This window comes from Crotalus tigris, unplaced genomic scaffold (genome assembly GCF_016545835.1).
Source record: "Crotalus tigris isolate CLP2741 ecotype Arizona unplaced genomic scaffold, ASM1654583v1 scf7180000024411.593283, whole genome shotgun sequence".
Taxonomy (NCBI): domain Eukaryota; kingdom Metazoa; phylum Chordata; class Lepidosauria; order Squamata; family Viperidae; genus Crotalus; species Crotalus tigris.
This window is the reverse complement of record NW_024100578.1, coordinates 304331-324127: the sequence shown is the minus strand read 5'-3', so window position 1 is coordinate 324127 and position 19797 is coordinate 304331. Positions and strand designations below refer to the sequence as shown.

At 35.5% G+C, this 19797-nt stretch overlaps 1 protein-coding gene across 1 annotated transcript in view; it reads left to right on the top strand.

Moving 5' to 3' along the window:
- MTA3 (metastasis associated 1 family member 3) overlaps positions 1-19797 on the top strand; it is a 144547-nt gene that overhangs the window by 35182 nt on the left and 89568 nt on the right. Inside the window, exons 5-6 of the mRNA XM_039329735.1 lie at positions 12245-12308; positions 15361-15478. Coding sequence (XP_039185669.1) covers positions 12245-12308; positions 15361-15478 — 182 coding nt within the window. The remainder of the gene's footprint in view (positions 1-12244; positions 12309-15360; positions 15479-19797) is intronic.

Genomic DNA, 19797 nt, shown 5'->3' with positions numbered 1-19797 from the left:
TTATTAGACTATTGTAAATATAATAATTCTTGTGAAAAAAATAGAAGACAGAATATTTACTGCCTTGATTTGTGTATAAAATGGTGGGGGAAATATAATAATAATAAACATAAGTTGGTTAATATTAAGGTTTCTAATGAAAGTATTGTCTTTACAGTAGCTATCATAACCTGAATGTGTGACATATCACTATATAATAAAAACTAATGTAGTTTCTGTGGTTATCTTGGCTTTACCTTTTTTCTTTGTTTATTTAACTTTAAAATGCAAATAATAGTTACTAGAGATTGATGTGATCTGAAGGAAGTTGCAGTTGTTGCTTATCTTGGGCATTTTATGCAACTCTGTGATGAGAAGCCTCCTCAGGTGTCATTTTGTTTTGACTGTTATTCATTTACTGTTGAAATGAAATTGTGATACATGATTTGCAAAGAGGTACAATTACCCTGCCAAGAAATATGATCATCTACATATTTTTATACATTCCTATTCTTTTCTTCCAGATGTTTCTCAGCTTTGGCAAAGTTTAAGTTTATTCAACTTTTTAAATAATGTTTTGTAATTAATTGTGAAAAACATGTGAAATTTATGTAAATGTCCATATCCAGCTTGAGAATCCAAAGAAAACTCCAGGTTCATTCCATCTCCGAAAATCTTACTATTTACTGAATACACTGCATGGTTATGTTGAAGCAAAACTAACTTTAAGGTTCCATCCCCAATTCATAGTCTTAAACAATAATTGTGAATGCTCCAACACTGGAAGTTTTTAAGAAGAGATTGGACAACCATTTGACTGAAACCAGTTTCCTGCCTAAACTGGGGGTTGGACTAGAAGACCTCCAAGGTCCCTTCCAACTCATTCTAGTCTAGTGTAGTCTAGTCTAGTCCGTGTTCACTTTCTTATGGGAATCATTTCCTCAAATCCACACCTGTTCTGGTGTCCTTGGCAAGGCCTCAGGCTCTTCAGCTGAATCATAGAAGTTTCGTTTCTCCATCTAACCTACTTCAGCCTCAGAAAAAGCTACCACATAAATAACTAGCTACTTTTGTTTATGTATAAAGAGCATGGCCAAATAAGTAAGATGCATCCTGTTGAAGCAACTTAACATATCTCAACTCAGATATTGGTTAAACAGAGATCTTTACTACTCTCGGCTTTTGTTTTTACATTAATTCCTGGGTCTTTTGTCTGATCTAGACTTCTAAATGTTAGAAAAAGTTGGTTAATTTTACTTTAGACAAATGATACTGTGATTTTATTCAAAGACATTAATTAGCCTTGGAAGAATATTGAAGAACTTTGTTCACTAATGTATTGATAATCACATTCTGATTGATTAGCAAAAGACAAAATTTGAGTAATTGTAATCCAAGACAGCTTCACTGAACAGATAAAAGGCTTTAAAGATCTAGGTGGTGTTTGATGTCTCAGATAAAAAGACAACTTAGTCTAAAAATGAATAAACACACAAACTGTTGCAGGTAATTTAATGTCCTTTTGCTTGAAATAAAAGTTTTGTGCCTTTTGCTATTAAATTATTTATAACTAAAGTAATCACAGCTTTCTGTACAGAGCTTATTTAGGACCATACCTGCATTCTAAATTCCTGAGGGCAATATTTTAGATTTTTAAGTCCTTCTCTAATAACATTTTGCAATTATAGGCTGTTTATTTTCCAACATGGAACATTGTGTTCAATAATTCTTACTTTCTTGCTAAATGTTTTCTGTCCAGTGGATCTTTTTAATACTTTAAGAGGAATAAGACTGGCACAAAGTGCATGTAAGATTTGGATGGGTTAAAAATTGTATTTTTGTTATTTTAAACTGGTGATAAAGCAAACTGAAGAGAATAGCAAAATACTTTATATTTGTCAGTGTCAAATATAGCTAATACTATTGCTTATCATTCTCTCTGCTTTCCTTTTTAGTTGATACAAAAGGAATGTTATTTATCTTTATAATACACCTAACCAATATCTTCCTGAAGCAAAGATTTCAGTATTAAACAATTCTCATCCTATATATAGAGGCAGTTATGATAGAAAATTAACTTATGTATTTCTAATCCTTTCTGTGTCCTTATTCTGGAATTAAGGGCTTACCAGAGATTCATGGCAAAATTTCTCTCAGATGGTCTGGTAACTGGTCTTCTGGTATATCATTGCACCCTCTGCATTCAATAGTTATTGTCTTTCCTTAGCACTCTTCATCCTATTCATCTTCAATACACTTCTTCATATTGTGACCATCAACTCTCTTCAACAGTACAAATATTCCTCAATTTGACTTAGGTCAATTTACCAGGTCATATTGTCTTTGTTAAAATCTATTTTCAAAAGCCATAGCTCCCTGCCTACATCTATTTCCCATACCTCAATTCCAGTTCTTTTTCTAGAGTTCTGTCTGTTTCCCCCCCCCCCCATTTATGCTAGCTCAGTTCAGTAGCTCTTCCTATCTTTTTTTCTGGTAATCTAAACTGTTCCACTACTTTTAAGTTCTTGTTATCACCAGAGCCCCCAAACATTTGTTTGTATTACAGCATAGAGGTCTAGACGGCGATAAGCTAGAAGGGAGATATGGTGCATCCCAAGGATGTTGTTGAATAAACTACTAGTCCTTGGCTTCTCCCCAGGATTTTTGTCCATGCACTATGATCACTTCAATGCTTTTTAAACAGCAAGTCCTGGATGCTGACTGGCAAAACAAGCTAACCCTAGTCACTGACAACTTTTAAGTACCACATACTGGATCTAGCTAAGTATCTTGGAACCATTTGTTTTTCATAGAGCCTTTTAAAAAGTTTAGCATCCTCCCTTGCTCTGCTGGAAAGTAAATTTATTAGAAACCCTGTGAGAAATATACTAATCTCATAGCTTGTACAATTTCGTCATTGTGTGTTTAAGACTTAGTGCTGATGATCAGATAATAGTAACTATATTTTCCGTTGCAATTATGTGAGACAGAGTATCAAACAAGGTGTGTGTGTATGTGTGTGTGTGTGTGTACACCACTTACAATGCCTTGGTAAGGCCACACTTGGAATACTGCATCCAGTTTTGGTCACCACGATGTAAAAAAGATGTTGAGACTCTAGAAAGAGTACAGAGAAGAGCAACAAAGATGATTAGGGGACTGGAGGCCAAAACAAATGAGGAACGGTTGCTGGAATTGGGTATGTCTTGTCTAATGAAGAGAAGGACGAGGAGGGACATGATAGCAGTGTTCCAATATCTCAGGGGCTGCCACAAAGAAGAGGAGTCAAGCTATTCTCCAAAGCACCTGAAGGCAGGACAAGAAGTAATGGATGGAAACTAAAGGAGAAGCAACCTAGAACTAAGGAGACATTTTCTGACAGAACAATTAACCAGTGGAACAATCTGCCTCCAGAAGCTGTGAATGCTCCAACACTGGAAGTTTTTAAGAAGAGACTGGACAGCCATTTGTCTGAAATGGTATATACTGAATTTTCTGTTTTGCTTGTTGACTCCGTATCGTTGAGATCACAGGGAAGTGTTATCATTGTAATCTGGGTTGCTACATATTTCTGATGTGTTGAAATCTATTCTCAGACCAATAACAGTTAATGTTATTTCAATAACTAATAACACATTAATAACTAAATATATTTCAAATAAAGATTATTACAATATCTAATAATTTCTTAAAGTTAAAATTATACAGGCTTTTAATGTATGCATATTGATCTGGAATTTGTAAATTTTGGAGTTTTCTCAATTTGTAAACTTTTGATTTCTCTAGAGCTCTTCTGAGTTCTCGAGTGGTTTTCTGCATGTTGTTTTAAACAAAACAATAAAGAGTAAGTCAATATGATTGCATTGATACAAGTGCTTCAAAATTCTAACTTCAAAATTCTAACTGCATTTAGAAAGAATATGGTCCAAAAGAAAAAAAAAAGTGATATAAATAAATATGTGGAAATTAAAGTACAGAGCACAAAAAAGTATTAAGCTATTTGGAGATTTAGAAATGAATGAGAATGGTGATTGATGAGCATCAGATATTTGTTTCAGATACATGATTTAAACACAAGTCTATTCACAAGTATACATGGAAAAAGAACTAATCGAAAAGCATGCTTGATTTGATTGCTTATGATGAAAATAAGAGAATTAGTAAAGGACACAGGTGTGATGTGAGGTCTTGGTTGTGCGAAAAGCCATATTTTGGTGATGTCAGGATTGAATATTGGGGAAAAGAGTAGGCAGAGAAGAAAAAAAAAAAGTGTGGGTAGAATAATAGTTTGGCCAGCACTGAAAGTATGGAAAAGTATTAATCTCCCAACAAAAGAAATGAAAAATGAACTAATAGAAGGATAATGGGAAGTTGCTTGGAATAGAGTAAAATGAGTTACATTAAGTGTACCACAGAGGTAATTTATGCTTCTGAGAAGAATGCAAAAAAAGATATTTGGTAGAATGGTGAAATGAAAGAGGCTATGGGGGGAGAAAAGGTACATAGAGAATGGTAGAAAGAGGAAAGATAAGAAAAATGTACAGTATAGTGTACAGAGAGAGAAAACAATAATTGCAATTATGGCCAAAAAGAGCAAGGAACAGTTAAGTCAGAGAAAATAACTAACAATATTGATGAAAATAGAAAAGCTTCTAAAATTAAGCACTGTACAGTAAGTTAAAAAGAGCTAAACTGGCAACTCTCAGCAGTGTGAATGGAATTAAAAATAATGATTTGCAAAGCAACTAAAAAGTGATGAAATATTTGGGATAAAATAATGAATGCTGATAATTTTTAGAGATTTGTATGGGAATACAAATAGAGGTTTATTAAAGGGTAGATTTGTTTTCTTACTGCCCAAGGGGAAAATAATTAAAAGAGAATAATTAATGCTGTGAGAATACTAGAAAATGGTAATTTTGGTTATATTATACTACTATATATCATTTATTAGTAAATAAATGACTAATAAAACAAAGTAGATTTTTTTTCTCTTCATTTATTTTAAATCCTTTTCTTTTTTTCTTTTTGGTTTCCATTTTTTTTTTCTTTACATTTAGACATTGTTTCAGTTAATTGTGCAGGTTTTTTTTAGTGTACTTAAGTTTTTTAGTATATGTATTTTGGTCAATATTTTGTATTTGTGAAATTAAAATTATTTGTGCTGGAATTCTCATATCTAGAGTTTATTCATAGTTTCCCCCTTATAAGAACTGTAGTCATAATTTGAGAAGGAATTTTACAGAAATTTTGAATATTTATATAAGAAATTGTACATCAGAAGCATATAATGCTTTCAGCTTTGCCTATACACTTCCAAAATTTTGATTTTCAGTTTTTCATGTATACTTTTCATTGTTATTGTTTTAGAAATATTTATCTTTTACGATTTTAATGGTTTTAATGCTATAAACTACCCAGAGCTGCTTCAAAATGAGATGGATGGCAAATAAATTTAATAAATATAAAATAAAATAAAATATAATGGATTATTCATTAAGTTGTATAATGAATGGGCAGGCAGCTCCCTATTCTACATTCACTCTTGCAATCTGCCTGCCTGCCAGTCCCTCATGCCAAAAAGCTAATTGCTGGCTCAGACAACAGGTACAATTTTCTCCATCTTAAGTAGAAGCACATGGATTCTGTAAATAATGCAGCAGCTTCTCCCAAAACACTCCCCTTTTTTATTTGTCTTTTTAAAAATAAAGTCAAAGTTGCTGGGTGAGAAGCTGGAAACCAGTAGAATTTGTTGTCTCTCCTTGGTTTCTGATATAAATTGTAATTTTTAGAACAATATTTTATCACACAATTAAATTGGTACAGTTATGCCTAGCATTGTCTGTTCTTTACAGGAATAAGAGAATATTAGCTAAGAATATTGATTTCTTTTCTATAGTAGTTAATGCTGTATTATCTCTAGTGACTATTGTCCCTGTTTACCTACAAGATCAATCCTTGTATATTTTATACAAATTGGCTTTACTTTAAAAATCTGTGGTTTCCAGAATTTTATTATTTTTTGTAAAGTATCCATGAGAGGTTCTTGAAATATGTCTGTAATTTTAGCAGATCTATATTTTTATCTTTGCATTATTGAATGTCTTCCATGAGACTACTCAAAATTGGAATTTTGCCATAAAAAAAGAAGGTTTTCCCTTTCTTTTTTAAAAAATAAAGGCTGTGTCTCTGTGAGTATCTTTTGAAGCAGTGGAGGCTGATTTTCCTACCAACATATCTCAGTGCTCAGGATGAGGAGATAATGTTATACAGTAAACTGTTTTGGGTTTATCATATCTTTTTCTTTAACTTGCCAGAAAGCTAGCTTAAGCACATGCTGGAGGTACTACAAAGGAATTCCTTAAAAGATGATGATAAAAATGACTACTAAGCTGGCACACTAAGGCAGGAGATGAAGCTAAGAGGTTTACACCCAGAGGATTTGTAAGATTGGTGGTTGAAATTATAAGCTTTTCAGGCTTCACACTTAGCCCTGCTATTACAAAACATATCAAATAGTTTATTGACAGTCTGGGAAAAATGGAAATTGTTGGTCTCTTGACTATAACAACATAATATCTGCACTGGAGGATTTCATAATTAGCACATAAAAACTTTACTTAAAATAGTTGCTTGACTTGGTAATTGTTCAGTTACAGGCAGTGGTGGGATTCAAATATGTGAACAACCAGTTCTCTGTGGATGCCGCTTCCGGAAGTCCGTTCTGGGCCTGGGCAACAAAAAATTAGCTACCAATTCTGCTGAACTGGTGTGAACTGGTTGAATCTCACCATTGATTACAGGTTATAAACAAAAAGAAAAATTCACAATCTTGAATGTTGTGCTTGATTGTCCTACTTAAAAATTATTAAACTAACAGTTAATAAGGGCAGTTACCTGTTAGTGCAGGTATAAAAAGAGTGAATGATGAATCATATTCTACACTTGTTGAAATTAAAGCTAATAGAAAAATGCTACAACTTGTTACAAACAAACTTGAAGAGCTGAATTTAAAAAAATATATTAAGGAATCCTTTCTCTTTTCTTTTTATATTGCTAAGCAGAACAATATGTACAACTCTGAACAGCAATTTTCAATTAATTCCAAACAGCATTTTTACAATTTTACTGCCTTTTAAAAAGGGAGATGTTATATTCAGAACATTATCTTCAAATTTCAACTTTCCAAATTATTTTTATCAATTTGGCCCCTGATTGCTGGGTTTCATGCTCTCCTAGTGGTGCTGTAGCCATCTCTGATACATTAATGCTAATCTGGAATGAAGTATCTTTCAGTTCATCCTGGCATGACTTCTTTTATTTATCATCTTATCAAATAAATGGATGATTTTTGCATTGCATTTTTCTAAGCTGATTATTAGCCTTGCACTGAGGAGTTACCTTGACTCAAAATTGTATATATGCTCATCACTTTGATTGAACACTGTATATCCTGCCATTTTTCTTTTCACAGATGTCCAGACACTGTTCTAACACATTACCTATTATGGTTTTGGAATATATTATGAGAATAAATGAATTTCCCTTAACTTTTATTTCTTGCATTAAAATTATTGGTTTTGCTGGACAGTGAAAGTGGCTAGATTGGAACATAATTGTTATTGTAGGTTGAGTATATTTTAGGTCTTATTAGCAATTATCAAAGTTTTCAATTTTTGTGGGTGTTATACAATAATATTGCACATTTTCTAGATATATTGAAAGAAATCTAATGTGCTACCAATTGGTAATAATGTTTTTGTGAAAATAGGTATGGTTTATTGTCTGGATTCTCATATCTTTTAAGGAATAATTATTATCATAAAAATATTTTAATTAGTAAATGTCAAAATGTAAACTGTGAAGTTGTGAGAGACTGGAGGAAGGAAGCAGGAAAGAAATGCTATTTAGGTGAGAAGACGTGATGAGGTCCAGATGTGAAAACCCTGGGAAGGAAGAACTTCAAAGAGATTCTATTAACTCACTATGAGTCTGAGTGGAATTTACTCTTACAGTTTTCAAGTTTATTTTCTTACTTCAGGCTAGCATTATATATGTCTGTTTGAAATTTGTGTGCTTTTTGGATCCTGGGTTTGCCAGCTATACAGGATGTGACAGTAAAACAGATGAATACTCATGGGTGGTTGAAAAAGCCCATGTGTTTTTGGGGGGCAGATTAAATATTATGTAATTTAATTTCATGACCAGTATGTATTTTAAGAGAAATACTTATATAAATTCCATTTATATAAACCAATATAGTTTAAATAGATTTTCATGGATCAATCAGACTATGAAGTTCTTTCTTTCTAAATTGCAGCTTCTGTGTGAAAAAAGTCATGACAAAAAAAAGTATAACAAAAAATGTTGAGACTCTGGAAAGAATGCAGAGAAGAGCAACAAGAATGATTAGGGGGCAGTTAAAAATAGGAAGAACTGCATTTTTTTTTTAAAAAAAAGGTCATATCTTGTATGATTTTAAGATGAAAATAATCCATTAAACATTTTTTCCTGGGGATTAATTGACATCTTGGTAGATGCTTAAACAGGGTTTGTAATCTGTCTTTTTATGTTTTTATATTAGAGATAAAGTTGAAGGTATCTTCATACATATGATTTTCATTGTATTCCGTATCTATTGAATAGTCAGTATTATTATGAATATGTTAATATTGTCAGTTAATATTTAGAACTATATCCCTAAAATTTGGAATCTATTTCCATATGAAGAATTTTGGATCTAGCACATCTAGATTGTTGCAAAAAGGATTATTATGTCTTCTTGGAAAGATGCTTGTAAAATAGATATTGATGATTACTTGACAAAATGTGGGCATTGTCAGCCTTTGAAGTGGTTCGTTATTAGTATAATAGAAGGATAGAATAATATGATTCTCTATCACCAAGGCTTAATAAAGTATCCCTGGAAAAATGTTTCACAGCATTTAATGAGAAACATTTAATAATTTCTATATTAAATACAACTGCGTGTTCATGTATGTGTGCATGCATATGCACATACACCTTCAAGTCACACTGAAAACTCCCTGCAGTTTTCAACTTTGGGCAAGGTGTAATTTGGAATAAAAGAGAAGATTTTGTGTTTGTCAGTTGAAATCCAGCTAGATTAAGGATAGGGAGCCTCCCTTACTGAGGTCTGTGTCTGAGTTTTGAGTAGTGCATCAAGTTCAATCCCAAGATGGGGGAAATGATGTGCAATTGTATAATGGAAGAGAGTACTACTTCATAGGTATAAGTCTGTATTTACGAGGTTAGGGTAAGATATTTTCTTGGAAACAATAAAGGACAAACTGAAAAAGAGGCAAATCTGAAAGATTCATAATAATTAAAAACATAATTTATAATTTTGCTTACAAAGGAAAATTCAAGATGAAAAGAACAAAAACTTGATAAAAATGCATATTCTAATGAAAATACCTAAAATCAAATTCATTTAAACAAGACAATTCAATTTCCATATTTTTCACAAGAACAGAATAAAAGATATATGGTCATTGCAGGATAGTGCAGAGTTATAAGCTGTCTTTTCAATTCAGTAGTTACTCCTTCAAGCTATTCAGTCTAATTGCAGGGATGGTTGTGGATTCACTTGGATTGCCAGTCCTGGTATGAAAATCATGAGTTTGTCCCAGGTCATCACAGACATGACCAGCCTCACATGAATGTCTTTTCTTCCTTCCTTCCTTCCTTCCTTCCTTCCTTCCTTCCTTCCTTCCTTCCTTCCTTCCTTCCTTCCTTCCTTCCTTCCTTCCTTCCTTCCTTCCTTCCTTCCTTCCTTCCTTTTCATTTTGTTGATCTCTTATATTTAAACCACTTGTAAGGTAATGCATTTCATATTAAAAATTAATGGTCACGATAGCTGGATATTATTTCCACAGTCAAAAGCAAGTTTGCTTGAATTAAAAAATGTAAGGACTTCCGCTTCCGGATCAGGCAGCTTCAGTCACACGAAGAGCTGTCGCTCTTTGCTGGCTGCTTTTCTCTCTACTGGTAGATTCTTATGTGGGTCTTAAATCACCCTGGAGGGGCAACCACCATCGAGGAGGCTTTTTCTCGGTTGCGGTTGAGCGGCGGCTCCCCCTACAGTCCGAGCTAATTCCGTAGGGCCGATGGAGAAGATCAGTCAGTAAAATGGCCGATCACTTCGCTGTGTCAGCTGAAGTCAGAAAATCATCTAAGCATAAAGAACCACCGTGGTGAATCTGGGTGAGACCTTTCCTCCCTCTCTCCGTCTTGAATTATCTTTCCTTCTACTTTGTTTTCTTTCTTTTTGCCTGTAAGACCCCCGTTGGAATTATTTCCCTGGCTTGGAAAAGCAGCTTCTACTTGTTTCGGAAGAAAGGCGTTGAACAAAAAAATAAAACAAAATTTTAAAGATTACTTCTTTTTTATACATGTTTTGGGATACCGAAATTTTTTTTTTCTTAAGAGCTGTATTATCAGTTTATGCTGTTGTTTTTTTTTCTTGCTGAGCGCTATTACTATCTTGCATTGGAAGAGTATTTCTTCCTCCACTTTTTCCTTAAAAAATAGAAAGAAAGGGGGAAAAATGACTCTTGAAAAAGATTTAGGACATCTACTGGCCAAAAGCTAATATTGAAAAAAGCTGAATAACTTTTAAAATGGAGCTGCATTCACACTTAAATTGTAAACTTATTTTGGAAAAGATTTATGAGGCTAAAGAAGAAATATGTGCTACAATGAAAGAGTTTACTACAGAATTAAGAGCCAGAATCTCTCCTTTAAACTTCAAAATTGACTCTCAAATTACTTCTGATTATTCTGTAAAACAGACTACACAGGAAGAGGACTTAACTGAGAATAAAGAGAAATTGACTTTGCCTGATAAGCAGTTTACCTATGGTTTTGACGACCAGGAAAAGTAAAGACTGAGATTTGAAATGTCAAAGCAACAAAATTTTATGGTTAAGAGAAACAGAGGGCCAATGCAAAGGCCAAGATGGCTTGCATGGATTCAAATGATACTGCAAGCAACAAAGAGAGACTTATCAGTTGGAAGGGAAGCTCTGTTATAGAAACCTACCTGGCAGAAGAAGAAGCCCAGAATACGACTGAAAAGAAGTGAAATTTAAAATTTTATGTAATGAATTAAAGGCAATTTAGAATTATGGACTGATTTAAGGACTAAGATTATGAGCGAGATGTAAGAGAAATGGGCGATTAATGGAAGATATATATTAAATTGACTAAGAATGTACTTTTTGAATTGATGGGTTTATCGATATGAAAACTATTATTTTTAATAAGATGATTTGTTTGTTTGATGTCCAATGGATTGAAATGATTTAAGGTTTGATATTATCTTTTCATCTTAAAAAGTAAGAGAAAAGGGGTGATTAATGGAATATATATATTAACTTGAATGTGGTTTTTTATTTTTTTTAGAATGATAGGTTTATTTGTAAGAAAATTATTATGTAATGTTGAGTTAATCTAATAAGATGATCTGTTTGTTTGATAACATGGATGTGATTAGTTATGAAAATTAACTGGATGAAATTTGAATTCTGTCAAATGGATTGAAATGATTTAAGGTTGGACTTTATTTTGTCAGTTTAAAGAGATTGATTGATTCATGGATTAGATACATATAGGATAGATTAATATTTTATTTTAAATAAGGGATATTAGTGGAAGAAGAAATAAACAAGATCTATGATAAAATTAAGGAATTAGAATATATTTGGAAGGAATACCTGAACTGATAATGTTTGTACTTAAAGTTATTTTGATTATGGTAGTGTAAATTTATAAAGCTTTAAAAACAAGTTTAGGTTGAATAAATTTAAGCTAGAATTGGATTATTTTAAATAAAATATGGTGCTTAAGGGAAAAAGAGAGGGAATATTTGATATATTGATTGAATTATGTATATATGTTTTGTCTGCGGATGTTTGACCACCCTAACACCACGGTGTGTCTTGAGTACTTTGTTTTAAAAATAAAAAAAACAATAAAACTTGTCTTAAAAAATGTATTTTTGCATTAAGATCCTGTTAGTTTTCTATCAGCATCTGCGTAACCACTGTGGGAATAGAAGCTAGAGTAAGATGGCCTTTGGACCAGTTCTGCAGAGCTCTCCTGAAGTCTGCCTATTTGTAGAAATGATAAGACACACAGTAACTGAACTTTTCAAAATGAACTTGGTTGACAGATTTGTTGCCCTTTACTTTGCAAGAAAATATTTCTGGACATAAACACTTCCTTTTTTATGCTTCTATAGGGGAAAATGCAGTGTTGCACTTCTGAATGAGACGGAGTCTGTATTGTCGTATCTGGCCAAAGAGGTATATAATTGGTTCACCTATCAGTATCCTTTTATTTACATGTTATTAACTATTTCATTTTTAACAGATTGCTGTAAAACCAAATTTTAATTTTGTTTATATTGCTGTTATAAAGATGAAATGGCTTAGTATTTGTTTTATTGTTTTGTAGTATGGTAATTCAATCTCCTGAATTATTGCTTTATTGAAATAATATTGAAGCCATTCATTTGATTTTCAGCTAGTAATTTGCAGCTCAGAATACAAAAGCCGATTCTCTTAAACTAATACTATTGTTTCTCTTACTACTTATGAACAATAGGGTTATATTTAAATATGAAAAAACTCTTACTGGATGGACAAAGAGGGATCATTGATACGAAGAACAGGAATTTTGCCTTTTCAACACCCTAAAAAAGAACAAGATGAGAATATGTGCCTAATCCTTAAGAGCATGACTACCTAGTAATCTCAGTATTATACCATAAATATTGTTTACCAAACCTGTTGCAAACACTTTTTAAAAAAATATTATTTTTAGCAAAGCATTTAAATTTGATCTAGTAGAACTTAGGGATAATAAATTTTTATGGTATACACCTATCAGCATCTATTCATAAGTTAATATCTAGCTCTCTAGCTCTTTGCATAAATTCTCATAGTAAAATTTGAAACAGCTCCTTGGAGTATGAAACCAAATTTCCTATTGACACATATGATATTTTTATTATTACAATTTTTGAGGAGGTAGGAATATGATTCAAGGTGTTAGTTATCACCTTTAAAGCCCTTCATGGCATAGGGCCAGGTTACTTACAGGACCGCATTCTGCCGCACAGTTCCCAGAGACCGGTGAGGTCCCATAGATTGGGCCTCCTTCAGGTCCCGTCGGCCAGACAATGTCGGCTGGCAGGCCCTCGGGGAAGGGCCTTTTCTGTGGTGGCTCCGACCTGGTGGAATCAACTTCCCCCCGAGGTTCGAACTACTCCCACCCTGCCGGCCTTTAAGAAAGCCGTTAAAACTCTCCTGTTCCGGCAGGCCTGGGGCTGATGTCCCCGGGGGGGGGATATGATCGGACTCGCGGTATGACTGTATTATTTTATTGTTTTATGATTGTTTTAACTTTGTACGCCGCCCTGAGTCCTTTGGGATTGGGCGGCATATAAATAAAATTAAATACAAATACAAATACAATGGAACTATTTTTGTTGTCCATAAGTATGCATAACATAGATAAATATTGATCATCATTTTAGTGGAAGGACTTGTATATAATTCTCAAATACAATTTAAATGCCCTTTGGTATATGAAGAATTATACTTATCTTATACCACTTCCCAATTTCTACACTGTCTTATTAAAAACAGCCAGAAGTAGTGAATTGAGTTCTCTATCCTTTGATTCACGAACTAAAGAACTGTAATTCTGTAGTCACTTTTGTCAGAGTGAGTCCCACTGAATTCAATGGAATTTCTTTCTGGATAAGATATATATCATGTATTGTTGCAGTAATAAAAATAGTGCTGAAATATTTTTGCCTAAAACTTATTTTCTAAGTCAGCAGTTCCCAATGCCTGGTCCATGGACCGGTACCGGGCTGCGTCATAATAACCAGTCCGCACAAACAAGCAAAGCCCCAACAGCAGGATGCAGGCAATACCACACCCCCTCTGGTCCGTGAAAAAAGCTCTCTCCATGTAACCAGTCCCTGGTACCCAAAAGGTTGGGGACCGCTGCTCTAAGTCACTTATTTATTTATTTTCAATATTTAATAATTTAAGGAAAAGAGAAAGTGATTCTAAGCTATGCTGGAAAGTAATACAACTTTGGATTGAATCAAGATAGCTCATTCAAATTGTGTTAAACCTCAGTTATTTTTAGAATAGCTGTGAACATCAAAAGATGTACTTTACAAAGCATGATAGTGCAAATGAAGCACTACTTTTGAAGCATTCAAGCAGCTATGGTCTTTGCAAGTTCATCCAGGTGCTTAAAGTTCTTCATGCAAACACATTTTGCAAAGCACCTCTTAAATGCTTCATACAGCCTCAGTACTTAAAATAGGCTAATGGCAATTAATGGGACAGGTAAATCATAACTTAATAATTTAAATATAAGTAGTTCTTGACTTATAACATGAAACACAATTGTTGTAAAATGTTGCACATTTAGAACTCCTTGCCAAGTGCCCCACAATCATGTGATAGCTATTTATAATCTTCTCTATCTGCTTATCAAGAGAGTCAACGGGAAAGCCAATAGGAAGGATTACAAGGGGAACTAAAATAGATCAATGGCTTGCAGGAATGGAACTGAAATCCGGAAGATTGTAGCTCTGTTCCTGTATCCTGCTGACAGATTTTTTCTCCATGCATGGAAGGGAGGGGAAATTCTTCAGTGGGCTCAACATGGAGCTGAAATCCTCCTGACAGGCAACTCTTTCATCTCATCCATTTAACAGGAGATTGCTTAATGACTGCAATTCTGGCAGTCAGAATTGCGGACATTGAGTAAAACAGTCACGTGTTTCTCTCTCTTAACTGCTTAACCCAAAACTGAAATTCCAGTTCCAATTATGGTTACGGTCAAAGACTACCTATGTAGCCAAAAAAAGGTGTGTCCCTTATTGAGAATAATGTATGTTTGGTGTCTTTCATTACCTTTTTAAGGAATATATGTGGTTAATAAAGCATAAAACACAACAGGAAGCTATCCTATGCTAAGGTATTCTCTATATTAGGAAAACCAATCTGGTATTCATATAGTTGAAAATTCTAGATGCCATCAGATTGCCTATTTCTGGTCTACCCTGATTTGCAACATTTGTTCAGAGTCTCATCAAAGTAACTCAAGTTGAATATCCAAAGGATCATTTAAGAATTTTTTTAAAAAAACTTTTTTTAATGGAGGAGGTAGCAATCGCCATGGCTCTCTAGATTTGCTGAGCTTCAGTGCCTAACAGCCTCAACTACTAGGTCTAACTTTAAGTCATTTGGACAAAGCATATTTAGAAGGATGAGTGTAGATTTTCCCTGCTAAGTTTTATTTATTTTGTTCACTTTTGTTGTCTAGGATACTTTCTTTTATTCTCTGGTATATGACCCATCATTAAAAACACTTCTGGCAGACAAAGGCGAAATCAGAGTTGGACCCAGGTATCAAGCTGATGTACCAGATATTCTCTCAGACAGTAAGTATGAGTGCCAGCTTTTATTGTAATTGATGTAATTTTGCATATTCCAGTTTGTATGTAATCTGAATACATATCATGTGGATCCCAAAGATGTTTTTCAAGCAGTTTAAACGCCCAGTTTCTAAATAGAAATTTTAAAAACCACTGTTCTTATAATGTCCATTTTTCCTTGTATGTTGGGTTGTTTGGTTTTCTTTTTTCTTTTTAACTTTTGATTTATTCTTTTGTATAATAAAGCAATAAAAATAAGCTCCAAAAAGTATGATATAGGTTGCTTGATGACTTAGGTTACCAATACAGGGGTATGTTTGTCTTTATTTATTTATTGAGTTTATAGCCTGCCTTTCATTCATTATAACCAAAGCTGTATACCATAGCATTACTTCTTACTCTCCTCTTCCCCACACCTAACAATCACTCTGTGAGATAGGTTGGCAGCTGGACCTAAATCACCCAGAGGTGACTTCCATGTTTGAGACTGAAGAAAGCATGAGTTTCCCTGATTCTCATTCCATGCTTTAGAGCTTTTACAAGCCCATTTAGTCTGTATCTGATTGGATGAATAGCATAGCAGCAAAAGTAGTTATTTTGTTTTTTAATATTCATTTAGTAGCCTCACAATTGTTTAAAATAAGAACATGAAATAGTGAATAAAATATTAAAAGATATTACAATATTTTTTAAAAATATATAACTTTTATTGCAAAAATTAAGATAAAAACAATAAAAATATAAAAAACAAAAACAAAGAATAGTGAGTAAGAAAGAAAGAAGAAGTAGTGAAAAAAAGATATGAAATACTTCTGATCTTTTTGTCAGTGGTTATAAATGCATTTATATTTTACCCCCCCTCTAAAGTTCCATCGTAATTTTCTTTTTCCATAAGTTACCCTTTCTAAATGTCAAACCCATAAATCACAACTTAATTGTTCTCTTTTTTTTTCAACACAAAGTCCATCAGGGGTTTCCAGGCACTAATGCATCTTTCTCTAAGTAAACAAGTTAACTTTGCCATATCTACTAGTTTCATCATCTTCAACCATTCCTGTATTGTGGGTATATCAGATACTTGCCATTTTTGTGCATATGTTAGTCTCACTGCAGTGGTTATATATAAAAATAGTCTTGCTCCTGTAATTTTGCTACTCTAGCACTAACTTCATTTTAACCTTTCCATTTAGGTCCACTATAGCAAAGCCTAAAGGAATGTGAGCTGGCAAGAATTATTTGGCAATATAGAAGTAGATTTAAGAATCAAATATATAACTAAATTGTCACCATGTCTTAGTAATGGAAATTTGCTTGGATAAAGAGCTGTAGTAAAGGAAGTTGGAATGCCATTTAGAGAAGATGGAAAAAACGGTATCATTGTTTCATACTGCAGGTCAATTTATGGTTTGTATGATACAAATAAAAGTAATCAGAACAGAAGTAGAAAACTGTTTTTGTAATTTGATCTTGAAACTATAATCATTGGCAGACATTGCTATGAATTTCTCTTCCCAATAAAATGTAATGCCTCTCTTGGACTGGTCAGGTTGCACACATCTTCGAATACAGATTCGACAATAGATCTTATTAGAAAGAGACAAAATTGCAGTCATTATAGTGTCCTTTAGTGGTGGGAAGCTGGTGTAACTTTACCATCTGGAGTTGCTGCAAGGCTAGAAAACTTTGTGGTTGGTGGAGATTGTTTTTTAGTTTGTGCCATAAGGTAGTAAGTATGGCAATTTTGCTGCTGAAGATTTACAATTGTTTTGTTTTTCTTTTGCTCATGGAGTCTATATACCTACCTCCTACCTACCTACCTACCTACTTATCTACATATTACACAGAGATTATGCTATACTTTTTGTATGTTTCCTATTTCTGAATAGTGAGAAACTGAATTACTTAATTTCAACAGCTATATCATATAATTCGTAATGTAATCAGAGTTCTGAGATATATTAACAAAAGTAATATGTGATTGCATGCAGCCTTTAGGGTAGAGTTCCCCACCTTTCCAGCTTTACAGATCGGCTGGGGCAGGGGATTGTTCTACATGAGTGGCAGATAAGCATGTGCACATGCATGCTCAGCTCTATTTGAACAAGCAGTGGGGATGTGCACCTGCCATATGTGCAAATGGAGCATGGGTGCATGCACTTGCCTGCTCACTCAAGTGGGGATGCACATGTGTGCACTATCGCCTGCCACTTCTGCAGCCCAGTTCTGAATGGCTCAAGGCCCGATAATGGTCCGTGGCCCAGGGGTTAGGGACCTCTGCTTTAGGACACAGATTGGCCACTCCATGCCACATGAAATTAACTTTAGTGCTCGAACAAATAATGTGAGAGCTCTATGAAGAAACAGACTCAATATATGTTTAAAGGATTTGCAAATCTTCTGGTTGACTTGCTGTACTTTTTCTAAATAGCAACAGATTTGTATACCTATATATGTGTGTGTGTGTGTGTGTGTGTGTTGTGTGTGTGTTGTGTGTGTGTGTGTACACTCTGGTGAAATACTAGTTTTAGTATAATTGATTATGAAATATTATGAAGATAGTTGTCTATTGTTTCTCTGATGTAACTAATTTGGAATTTTAGCCAAATTTGATCAAGTAGATAGGGTCCTTAGCACAACTACCTGTCAATTAGATCCCTGTCCTCCTGGCTGGTTAAAGCCTCCAGGACAATGATGGCTAGGTAGTTCAGACATTGATAAATTCTTCATGGACATTCCTGGACCTTTCAAGGAGGCTCCAGTCTGCCTCCTCTTCAAAAAAACCCATTCCTTGATCCCATCTGCCTAGACCAGTGGTTCTCAACCTTCCTAATACCGCGACCCTTTAATACAGTTCCTCATGTTGTGGTGATCCCCAACCATAAAATTATTTTTGTTGCTACTTCATAACTGTAATTTTGCTACTGTTACGAATCGTAATGTAAATATCTGATATGCAGGGTGTATTTTTATTGTTACGAATTGAACATAATTAAAGCAAAGTGATTAATCACAAAATAATATAGCAATGCTCGCTGGAGAAGCTTACTCTTCCTTGCTCAAAAATATTGGGAGGAAGGGGAAGGAAGGAAGAAAGAAAGAAAGAAAGGAAGAAAGGAGATGGAGAAGGAAGGAGATTGAAGGGGAAAGGAAGGAAGGAAGGAGAAAGAGTGAAGGGGAAGGGAAGGGAAGGGAAGGGGAGGGGAGGAAGGAAGGAAGGAAGGAAGGAAGGAAGGAAGGAAGGAAGGAAGGAAGGAAGGAAGGACTGATCTTTGGAGTCATGTTTTCCCAGATGGTGATGAACTGCAACTCCCAGCATTCCCCACTCTTCCACAGTGCTTTTTAGGGCTGCTGGGGATGGTAGTCCAGTAAGGTCTGGAGAAACACACAGAGGCCCTCAGAGCCGCTGGCTGCCCTCTCGTGCCCGCCAACCTGGAGCCCTCCATCCTCATCCTGGCACTTCTTGCCCTCTCCCAGCCACCCCCCTGGGACCTTCCCGCCCCTCCAACCTCCTAAGCACCATTGCAGTGGCGGGGTCGCGGGAGCCCCTTTCCACGCCGCACTGGCCTCCGACACACATGCGGACATCGCCGCCGCCTCACCCTCTTCCCCTCCACCTGTCCGCTTCCGAGGCCCGGAGCCCGGCGAGCCGGGAAGGAGCTGCTCCTGCCTGCCAGCCCCAGGGCCGCGCTGGGTGCCAGAGGGCCGAGGTGTCCTCTGATGGTGAAGGAGGCAGGCCGGGCAGCACGGGGGAGGCTCTGGCGCGGTGCGGAGGGCGGCCGGGAGTGGAGCGTGGCCGGACAACCAGGAGGCGTGGGGACAAGCTCAGCGCTGCAGCTCAGCTCAGCCAGCAGCGGCGGAGCAGACGTGGCTTGGCTCGGCCCGGCTGCCCACTCAGCTGAGCCGGCCCGGGGCGGTGTCGGGGGCGCGCGTGATGACGCTGTGGAGGCAGGAGCAGGCGCTGTCGGAGAAGGGCGTCCTGGAGGCGGAGGAGCTGGAGGAGGAGGAGGAAGGCAGCGGCGGCCGGATAGAGGAGCGGTTTCTCGGTTCCTAAGACCATTGGAAATATGGCTTTTCCGATGGTCTTAGGCGACCCCTGTGAAAGTGTCGTTCGACCCCCAAAAGGGTCGCGACCCACAGGTTGAGAACCGCTGGCCTAGACAGTTTTCATCTAGTCTCTCATCTTCCCTTTTTAGGGAAGATGGTAGAAAAGTGATTAGAGGAGAAATGAGGAGGCTCAAATTCTAATTGCCTTTAGCAATGAAGTACATCAGGCTAGATATTTTTCAGCCTAAATGGCCTCATAAGTTAAATGGAAGGACAAGAGT